Here is a 12,094-nt window from a genome sequence, read left to right as displayed (position 1 = left end):
ATTAATATATACACTATACTACACATTAATATATACACTATACTACCATACCCATCACTGAGGTAGAATATACTACACATTAATATATACACTATACTACACATTAATATATACACTATACTACCATACCCATCACTGAGGTAGAGTATACTACACATTAATATATGTACTCTACTGCACATTAATATATGTACTCTACTACACATTAATATATACACTATACTACACATTAATATATACACTATACTACACATTAATATATACACTATACTACACATTAATATATGTACTCTACTGCACATTAATATATACACTATACTGCACATTAATATATACACTATACTACACATTAATATATACACTATACTACACATTAATATATACACTATACTACACATTAATATATACACTATACTACACATTAATATATACACTATACTACACATTAATATATACACTCTACTACACATTAATATATACACTATACTACCATACCCATCACTGAGGTAGAATATACTACACATTAATATATACACTATACTACCATACCCATCACTGAGGTAGAATATACTACACATGAATATATACACTATACTACACATTAATATATACACTATACTACACATTAATATATACACTATACTACACATTAATATATGTACTCTACTACACATTAATATATACACTATACTACACATTAATATATGTACTCTACTACACATTAATATATACACTATACTACACATTAATATATGTACTCTACTACACATTAATATATGTACTATACTACACATTAATATATACACTATACTACACATTAATATATGTACTCTACTACACATTAATATATACACTATACTACGCATTAATATATGTACTCTACTGCACATTAATATATGTACTATACTACACATTAATATATACACTATACTACACATTAATATATACACTCTACTACACATTAATATATACACTCTACTACACATTAATATATACACTGTACTACACATTAATATATGCACTATACTACACATTAATATACACACTATACTACCATACCCATCACTGAGGTAGAATATACCACACATGAATATATACACTATACTACACATTAATATATGCACTTTACTACACAATATATACACTATACTACACATTAATATATGCACTATACTAAACGTAAATATATACACTATACTACACATTAATATATACACTATACTACACAATATATACACTATACTACACATTAATATATACTATACTACACATGAATATATACACTATACTACACATTAATATATGCACTATACTACACATGAATATATACACTATACTACACATTAATATATGCACTATACTACACATAAATATATGCACTATACTACACATGAATATATACACTATACTACACATTCATATATACACTATACAACACAATATATACACTATACTACACATTCATATATACACTATACTACACATTAATATATGCACTATACTACACATGAATATATACACTATACTACACATTCATATATACACTATACTACACAATATATACACTATACTACACATTAATATATACACTATACTACACATTAATATATGCACTATACTACACATTAATATATACACTATACTACACATTAATATATACACTGTACTACACATTAATATATACACTATACTACACATTGATATATACACTATACTACACATTAATATATATACACTATACTACACATTAATATATACACTATACTACGCATTAATATATACACTATACTACACATGAATATATGCACTATACTACACATTAATATATACACTATACTACACATTAATATATACACTATAATACACATTAATATATACACTATACTACACATTAATATATACACTATACTACCATACCCATCACTGAGGTAGAATATACTACACATTAATATATACACTCTACTACACATTAATATATGCACTATACTACACATTAATATATGCACTATACTACACATTAATATATACACTATACTACACATTAATATATACACTATACTACACATTAATATATACACTATACTACACATTAATATATACACTATACTACACATTAATATATACACTATACTACACATTAATATATACACTCTACTACACATTAATATATGCACTATACTACACATTAATATATATATACTATACTACACAGTAATATATGCACTATACTACACATTAATATATACACTATACTACCATACCCATCACTGAGGTAGAATATACTACACATTAATATATGTACTCTACTACACATTAATATATACACTCTACTACACATTAATATATACACTCTACTACACATTAATATATACACTCTACTACACATTAATATATGCACTATACTACACATTAATATATATATACTATACTACACAGTAATATATGCACTATACTACACATTAATATACACTATACTACACATTAATATATACACTATACTACCATACCCATCACTGAGGTAGAATATACTACACATTCATGTACAGAAATGAGATTCAACAACGGCCAAGTAAAAAACAAAGGGCACAGCTAATGTAATAATGGGGAAGGAAACAGCTAATGTAATAATGGGTTAAGACACAGCTAATGTAATAATGGGAAGGACACAGCTAATGTAATAATGGGGAAGGACACAGCTAATGTAATAATGGGAAGGACACTAGATAATGAAATAATGGGGAAGGACACAGCTAATGTAATAATGTGGAAGGAAACAGCTAATGTAATAATGGGTTAAAACACAGCTAATGTAATAATGGGTTAAGACACAGCTAATGTAATCATGGGAAGGACACTAGATAATGAAATAATGGGGAAGGACACAGCTAATGTAATAATGGGGAAGGACACAGCTAATGTAATAATGGAGAAAGACACTAGATAATGTAATAATGGGGAAGGACACGGCTAATGTAATAATGGGAAGGACACAGCTAATGTAATAATGGGGAAGGACACAGCTAATGTAATAATGGGAAGGACACTAGATAATGAAATAATGGGGAAGGACACAGCTAATGTAATAATGGGGAAGGACACAGCTAATGTAATAATGGGTTAAGACACAGCTAATGTAATCATGGGGAAGGACACAGCTAATGTAATAATGGGTTAAGACACAGCTAATGTAATAATGGAGAGGGACACAGCTAATGTAATAATGGGTTAAGACACAGCTAATGTAATAATGGGTAAGACACAGCTAATGTAATAATGGGGAAGGACACAGCTAATGTAATAATGGATAAAGACACTAGATAATGTAATAATGGGGAAGGACACGGCTAATGTAATAATGGGAAGGACACAGCTAATGTAATAATGGGGAAGGACACAGCTAATGTAATAATGGGAAGGATACTAGATAATGTAATAATGGGGAAGGACACGGCTAATGTAATAATGGGAAGGACACAGCTAATGTAATAATGGGTTAAGACACAGCTAATGTAATCATGGGGAAGGACACAGCTAATGTAATAATGTGTTAAGACACGGCTAATGTAGTCATGGGGAAGGACACAGCTAATGTAATAATGTGTTAAGACACGGCTAATGTAATAATGGAGAGGGCACAGCTAATGTAATAATGGGTTAAGACACAGCTAATGTAATAATGGGGAAGGACATAGCTAATGTAATAATGGGGAAGGACACTAGATAATGTAATAATGGGGAAGTCACTAGATAATGTAATAATGGGGAAGGACACAGCTAATGTAATAATGGGGAAGGAAACAGCTAATGTAATAATGAGACAGGACACTAGATAACGTAATTAGAGCCACAAAGCAGTGTCTAGATGGTCACAAGCTGTCTTCCTGTCGTCCTGTCCTCCGTCAGGTTGAGGGGACTGAGGACGAAGACCGTCAGGCTGCAGAGCCAGACAGGACCAAAGCAGCAGAATCAGAGACAGCAGAAACATCAACAACATCCACGTCAACCCCAGGCCCCGCAGAGAACCACTGTGGAGGAGGAGGAAGAGGAGGAGAGGAGGAGGCAATAACCATCAACCTCCAGCCCTCGAACGCCTATGAGTTCAACCAGTCCCTGAACGCAGCGCGGGCCCAGTCCAACCTCCCAGCCTGTGCTGAGCTGCTGAGCCGTGTTCCCCCTGAGACTCTGCCCGTCTACCTCAGTAATCAGCTGGATGGACACACAGTCAGCTTCATTATGCAGACCCTGGACACACAGCTCCTACAGAAGGACCCTAACCTCGTCTACCAGCACCTCAACCATCTACACACTGCTGACAGGTTCTCGGTATGATCTAGAAGCTTCACCTTGGCCGACCATTCAAAACAAACCACAATTCACCAACGTCGCGCTGCTCCTTGCCTTTTAAAAGTCTTCACGTGTAAATGTGATCTTGGTGAATGTCTGGAAAATATCCTTTATAAGTCAAGTGCAGTGAGATGATGGTGCTTTGTGGTTCGTTTTGAATCGGAAATGAATGTATTTTTCATTATTGTTCAGTGTTTTGGATCTTTTTATTGTATTGTGACCACTGTGTGTGTCTACTGTTGTCAGGTTGTAGTGCTGACCACTGTGTGTCTGTCAGGTTGTAGTACTGACCACTGTGTGTCTCTACTGTTGTCAGGGTGTAGTGCTGACCACTGTGTGTCTCTACTGTTGTCAGGTTGTGGTACTGACCACTGTGTGTCTCTACTGTTGTCAGGTTGTAGTGCTGACCACTGTGTGTCTCTACTGTTGTCAGGTTGTAGTACTGACCACTGTGTGTCTCTACTGTTGTCAGGTTGTAGTGCTGACCACTGTGTGTCTCTACTGTTGTCAGGTTGTAGTGCTGACCACTGTGTGTCTCTTCTGTTGTCAGGGTGTAGTACTGACCACTGTGTGTCTCTTCTGTTGTCAGGTTGTAGTGCTGACCACTGTGTGTCTCTACTGTTGTCAGGTTGTAGTGTTGACCACTGTGTGTCTCTACTGTTGTCAGGTTGTAGTACTGACCACTGTGTGTCTCTACTGTTGTCAGGTTGTAGTGCTGACCACTGTGTGTCTCTACTGCTGTCAGGTTGTAGTACTGACCACTGTGTGTCTCTACTGTTGTCAGGGTGTAGTACTGACCACTGTGTGTCTCTACTGTTGTCAGGTTGTAGTACTGACCACTGTGTGTCTCTACTGTTGTCAGGGTGTAGTACTGACCACTGTGTGTCTCTACTGTTGTCAGGTTGTAGTGTTGACCACTGTGTGTCTCTACTGTTGTCAGGTTGTAGTGCTGACCACTGTGTGTCTCTACTGCTGTCAGGTTGTAGTACTGACCACTGTGTGTCTCTACTGTTGTCAGGGTGTAGTACTGACCACTGTGTGTCTCTACTGTTGTCAGGTTGTAGTGCTGACCACTGTGTGTCTCTACCGTTGTCAGGTTGTAGTGCTGACCACTGTGTGTCTCTACTGTTGTCAGGTTGTAGTACTGACCACTGTGTGCCTCTACTGTTGTCAGGTTGTAGTACTGACCACTGTGTGTCTCTACTGTTGTCAGGTTGTGGTACTGACCACTGTGTGTCTGTCAGGTTGTAGTGCTGACCACTGTGTGTCTCTACTGTTGTCAGGTTGTAGTACTGACCACTGTGTGTCTCTACTGTTGTCAGGTTGTAGTACTGACCACTGTGTGTCTGTCAGGTTGTAGTGCTGACCACTGTGTGTCTCTACTGTTGTCAGGTTGTAGTGCTGACCACTGTGTGTCTCTACTGTTGTCAGGTTGTAGTACTGACCACTGTGTGTCTCTACTGTTGTCAGGGTGTAGTGCTGACCACTGTGTGTCTCTACTGTTGTCAGGGTGTAGTACTGACCACTGTGTGTCTCTACTGCTGTCAGGTTGTAGTGCTGACCACTGTGTGTCTCTACTGTTGTCAGGTTGTAGTACTGACCACTGTGTGTCTCTACTGTTGTCAGGGTGTAGTGCTGACCACTGTGTGTCTCTACTGTTGTCAGGGTGTAGTACTGACCACTGTGTGTCTCTACTGCTGTCAGGTTGTAGTGCTGACCACTGTGTGTCTCTACTGTTGTCAGGTTGTAGTGCTGACCACTGTGTGTCTCTACTGTTGTCAGGGTGTAGTACTGACCACTGTGTGTCTCTACTGTTGTCAGGTTGTAGTACTGACCACTGTGTGTCTGTCAGGTTGTAGTGCTGACCACTGTGTCTCTACTGTTGTCAGGTTGTAGTGTTGACCACTGTGTGTCTCTACTGTTGTCAGGTTGTAGTGTTGACCACTGTGTGTCTCTACTGTTGTCAGGTTGTAGTGCTGACCACTGTGTGTCTCTACTGTTGTCAGGTTGTAGTGCTGACCACTGTGTGTCTCTACTGTTGTCAGGTTGTAGTACTGACCACTGTGTGTCTCTACTGTTGTCAGGTTGTAGTACTGACCACTGTGTGTCTCTACTGTTGTCAGGTTGTAGTGCTGACGCTGCTGTTTTGACCACTGTGTTGTTGTATTGTTTATTGATACCGGTCAGGGAAACATCTGTTTTAAAGGCCACTGTGTATCAACAGGTAGTCGTGATGCCGTGTTAACCTTACATGCATATCCTAGCTTCTGGGCCTGAGTAGCAGGCAGTTTAATATGGGCACGCGTTTCATACAAATTTCCTAATGCTGCCCCCTACCCTAGTGAAGTTACCAGGTAGTTGTGATCCCGTGTTAACCTCTCGTCTCTGTGTGTTAACTTCTAGTTTCTGTGTGTTAACCTCTAGTCTCTGTGTGTTAACCTCTCGTCTCTGTGTGTTAACCTCTCGTCTCTGTGTGTTAACCTCTGTGTGTTAACCTCTCTGTGTGTTAACCTCTAGTCTCTGTGTGTTAACCTCTAGTCTCTGTGTGTTAACCTCTCGTCTCTGTGTGTTAACCTCTCGTCTCTGTGTGTTAACCTCTCGTCTCTGTGTGTTAACCTCTCGTCTCTGTGTGTTAACCTCTCGTCTCTGTGTGTTAACCTCTCTGTGTGTTAACCTCTCGCCTCTCTGTGTGTTAACCTCTCTGTGTGTTAACCTCTCTGTGTGTTACCAGGTCGTCGTGATGCTGCTAAAGAGTGAACATGATCAGATGACTCGACTGTTTGACCGTCTGTCTGCTGTGGACAGTGATGCCTTCAGTAAGAACGATGTGCAGAACCTGGCCAACAAGTACATCTGACCTCTAACCTCTGACCCTGTCTGGCCTGCTGGAACGCATCCCAAATAGGTCCCTATTCCCGAGTGCACTATGGTGGGAATAAGGCGCCATTTGGGAACATCGCAGCAGACTTTGAATACGAGTCCAGACTGCAAATCACCTTGCGTCATAAATAACTACTCAGTATTATTTTGTAGGTCAAGTCACAATTTACCCATGATACATCACGGTTTCGATGTTCTCAAACGCGACCCTTCACTCTGTCCTGCGTGAAGCTCCCAACACGACGTACTGGATCTATGCAACGTTGCACAACACGACTCAGAAGCTGCTGAACGTGCTCAGAACATTACGGACCCAAACCGACCCGTTTCTCTCTATGTAATATATCACATCTCTACCGACCGCTACTAGGTATTTCTGACTCCAAAGACCTTTTTCACCCAGATCTGTTTTAGCGTTAGTTGACCGACAGTAAATGTTGAAATGTTGTGAACTATTTAGCTTTTAAAAAACATTCATGCACAGGTCCAACGTTCCAAGGTATGTGTCAGCATTTCCCTGCTGGGTCCGTGTTCTGCGGGCCAGGTCCATTCTCCAGCCTGCAGAACCATTTCAAATCAGATAACAACCATAAGAATGTATGACTACTTTTCCAGGCTGCTTTGACTGGCCAATAGGATGGTTGATTTGTTTCCCGGGTTTGAAATAAAATAGAAATGTGGAAGGGACAATGAATTCCAAACTTGGAAGACATAACGACTTGAATTGACCGGGCTAGCGTTAGCCCCAGAGGCTATTCAGAAAACAACATGTTGTTGTACAGCTTTATCATGCTGATATTAAACTAGATTAATGCATGATGCATAAATCACAATATTAACCAAGCGTATAAACAATCCAAAAAGCACTAATTTCCTCTGGGGTTCAAGGAGTATTTGACCATCCATTCTCTGTCTAGAAATACAATGCTAGTTTTTGGCCAGTCGTCTCAGTTCTGTGTATAACCCCCATTTGTCTGAAAACAATGATGAAGCAACTAACAATGTGCGCAATACTAACGGGGAATTATACAGGACTGCAAGTCAAGGTAAATGCAAAGTAATTGTGTAAAAACATGTATCTTTTGGAGAAATGACCAGAGGTTATGAAAATGCCCCAGCATCAGCCAGCCAGCCAGTCAGTCAGCCAGTCAGTCAGTCAGCCAGCCAGCCAGCCAGTTAGCCAGTCAGCCAGTCAGCCAGCCAGTCAGCCAGTCAGCCAGCCAGCCAGTTAGCCAGCCAGCCAGTTAGCCAGCCAGCCAGCCAGCCAGCCAGTTAGCCAGTCAGCCAGCCAGCAGAGCACACTTCCATCTGCAGTAGTCAGCAGCCTAATGCAAAATGCCCCAGTCAGCCAGCCAGTTAGCCAGCCAGTCAGCCAGCCAGTCAGCCAGCCAGCCAGCCAGCCAGCCAGTTAGCCAGTCAGCCAGTCAGTCAGCCAGCCAGCCAGCCAGCCAGCCAGCCAGTTAGCCAGCCAGTCAGCCAGTCAGCCAGCCAGTCAGCCAGTCAGTCAGTCAGCCAGCCAGCCAGCCAGCCAGCCAGTTAGCCAGCCAGCCAGCCAGTCAGCCAGTCAGTCAGTCAGCCAGCCAGCAGAGCACACTTCCATCTGCAGTAGTCAGCAGCCTAATGCAAAATGCCCCAGTCAGCCAGTCAGTCAGCCAGTCAGTCAGCCAGCCAGTCAGCCAGCCAGCCAGAAGAGCACCCTTCCATCTGCAGTAGTCAGTCTAATGCTCACAGTGGAGAGACGAGAAGCAGCATCTTTGTGAGATGTGCCTTTGGAGTTCAGCTTTTGGATCTACACTGTTCTGTAGTGAACCCATTTCAGATGTTCTGTAGTGAACCCATTTCAGATGTTCTGTTTTGAACCCATTTCAGATGTTCTGTTGTGAACCCATTTCAGATGTTCTGTAGTGAACCCATTTCAGATGTTCTGTTTTGAACCCATTTCAGATGTTCTGTAGTGAACCCATTTCAGATGTTCTGTAGTGAACCCATTTCAGATGTTCTGTTTTGAACCCATTTCAGATGTTCTGTTGTGAACCCATTTCAGATGTTCTGTAGTGAACCCATTTCAGATGTTCTGTTTTGAACCCATTTCAGATGTTCTGTAGTGAACCCATTTCAGATGTTCTGTAGTGAACCCATTTCAGATGTTCTGTAGTGAACCCATTTCAGATGTTCTGTAGTGAACCCATTTCAGATGTTCTGTTCATTGCAGAAGACAATAGTACATTTAAAAACATTTAAAATGACTTGTCAAAATGTTAGTGTGTTCTTTCTTTCTGTGTCAACCTCAAAATGATCTGAATGTACCAGTCGTTTGGTTTAACCATTCTATAGCAATATAGCTGCACGGTCAGCGGGCTAGTGGCTCAGTGAGGGAGTCGTTTGGTTTAACCATTCTATAGCAATATAGCTGCACGGTCAGCGGGCTAGTGGCTCAGTGAGGGAGTCGTTTGGTTTAAGGGAGTCGCTTGGTTTAATCATTCTATAGCAATATAGCTGCACGGTCAGCGGGCTAGTGGCTCAGTGAGGGAGTCGTTTGGTTTAAGGGAGTCGCTTGGTTTAACCATTCTATAGCAATATAGCTGCACGGTCAGCGGGCTAATGGCTCAGTGAGGGAGTCGTTTGGTTTAAGGGAGTTGCTTGGTTTAATCATTCTATAGTCAGCGGGCTAGTGGCTCGGTTTAAGGGAGTCGCTTGGTTTAATCATTCTATAGTCAGCGGGCTAGTTGCTCAGTGCGGGAGTCGTTTGGTTTAAGGGAGTCGCTTGGTTTAATCATTCTATAGTCAGCGGGCTAGTGGCTCAGTGAGGGAGTCGCTTGGTTTATGCATTCTATAGCAATATAGCTGCACGGTCAGCGGGCTAGCGGCTCAGTGAGGGAGTCGCTTGGTTTAAGGGAGTCGCTTGGTTTAATCATTCTATAGTCAGCGGGCTAGCGGCTCAGTGAGGGAGTCGCTTGGTTTATGCATTCTATAGCAAAATAAAAAATATGTAAAAATGTGTTTTAAGTCAAAAATGTAAATGGTTCTTTAACAATAAAACTGGGATAAATAGTTTATACATACTTATTTCTCTGATACAAATCACAATGATTGTGAATATATTAATGTTATGAAAAACTGAATAAAAGTGAAGACCAATTGTCCTCTTGATTCTTATTGTTACTAAAAACTGATATCTGCCTCAGAATGCTGTTCGTTGACTACAGCTCAGCGTTCAACACCATCGTGCCCACGAAGCTCATCACTAAGCTAAGGATCCTGGGACTAAACACCTCCCTCCGCAACTGGATCCTGGACTTCCTGACGGGCCGCCCCCAGGTGGTGAGAGTAGGTAACAACACGTCTGTCCCGCTGATCCTCAACACTGGGGCCCCTCAGGGGTGTGTGCTTAGTCCCCTCCTGTACTCCCTGTTCACCCACGACTCCAACACCGTCATTAAGTTTGCTGACGACACAACATTGGTAGGCCTGATCACCGACAACAATGAGACAGCCTGTAGGGAGGAGGTCAGAGACCTGGCCGGGTGGTGCCAGGACAACAACCTCTCCCTCAACGATGAGACAGCCTATAGGGAGGAGGTCAGAGACCTGGCCGTGTGGTGCCCTCAACGTGATCAAGACAAAAGAGCTGATCGTAGACTACAGGTAAAGGCGGATTGAACAGGCCCCCATTCACATAGACGGGGCTGTAGTGGAGCGGGTCAAGAGTTAAGTTCCTTGGTGTCCACATCACCAACGAACTATCATGGTACAAACACAGCAAGACAGTCATGAAGAGAGCACGACAAAACCTATTTCCCCTCAGGAGACTGAAAAGATTTGGCATGGGTCCCCAGATCCTCAAATCCTCTCTTCTACCACACGCCAAGCGGTACCGTAGCGCCAAGTCGAGCACCGTCATAGGATGCCACCTTTCCAACAAGACAGTTTGTAAAATTTCTGCCCCCTGGTCAACTGTAAGTGGTGTTATTGTGAAGTGGAAACATCTAGAAGCAACAACGTAGGCCGCAAGCTCACAGAACTGGACCGCCGAGTGCTGAAGCGCGTCTGTCCTCGGTTGCAACACTCACTGCCAAGTTCCAAACTGCCTCTGGAAGCAACGTCAGCACAACAACTGTTGGTCGTTGAATCACACTTCACCATCTGGCAGTCCGAAGAACGAATCTGGGTTTGGCGGATGCCAGGAAAACACTACTTGCCCCAATGCATAGTGCCAACTGTAAAGTTTGGTGGAGGAGGAATAATGGCCTGGGGTTGTTTTTCATCGTTCTTGCCCCTTAGTTCCAGTGAAGGGAAATCTTAACGCTACAGCAAACAATGACATTCTAGATGATTCTGTGCTTCCAACTTTGTGGCAACAGTTTGAGGAAGGCCCTTTCCGGTTTCAGCATGACAATGCCCCCATGAACAAAGCGAGGTCCATATACCAATGGTTTGTCGAGATCGGTGTGGAAGAACTTGACTGGCCTGCACAGAACCCTGACCTCAATGTGGAGGTTGTTATAGCAGCAATGTTCCAACATCTAGTGGAAAGCCTTCCCAGAAGGGTGGAGGCTGTTATAGCAGCAATGTTCCAACATCTAGTGGAAAGCCTTCCCAGGAGAGTGGAGGCTGTTATAGCAGCAATGTTCCAACATCTAGTGGAAAGCCTTCCCAGAAGAGTGGAGGCTGTTATAGCAGCAATGTTCCTACATCTAGTGGAAAGCCTTCCCAGAAGAGTGGAGGCTGTTATAGCAGCAATGTTCCAACATCTAGTGGAAAGCCTTCCCAGAAGAGTGGAGGCTGTTATAGCAGCAATGTTCCAACATCTAGTGGAAAGCCTTCCCAGAAGAGTGGAGGCTGTTATAGCAGCAATGTTCCAACATCTAGT

The 12,094-nt window shown here is 41.8% G+C and overlaps 1 protein-coding gene across 1 annotated transcript in view; it reads left to right on the top strand.

The window, feature by feature from the left end:
• Positions 1–10,367, top strand: part of LOC135533135 (sperm-associated antigen 1A-like) — a gene marked incomplete at its 5' end in the record, with an annotated part of 56,127 nt that extends 45,760 nt beyond the window's left edge. The window contains 2 exons of the mRNA XM_064960543.1: positions 3,904–4,323; positions 7,076–10,367. Of these exons, the coding sequence (XP_064816615.1) occupies positions 3,904–4,323; positions 7,076–7,201 (546 nt within the window). The remainder of the gene's footprint in view (positions 1–3,903; positions 4,324–7,075) is intronic.
• Positions 10,368–12,094: the final 1,727 nt, after the last annotated feature.

This window comes from Oncorhynchus masou, unplaced genomic scaffold, assembly GCF_036934945.1.
Source record: "Oncorhynchus masou masou isolate Uvic2021 unplaced genomic scaffold, UVic_Omas_1.1 unplaced_scaffold_2240, whole genome shotgun sequence".
Classification (NCBI taxonomy): domain Eukaryota; kingdom Metazoa; phylum Chordata; class Actinopteri; order Salmoniformes; family Salmonidae; genus Oncorhynchus; species Oncorhynchus masou.
Note: the sequence above shows the minus strand (reverse complement) of the source record. Positions and strands in the feature narration are given on the sequence as shown.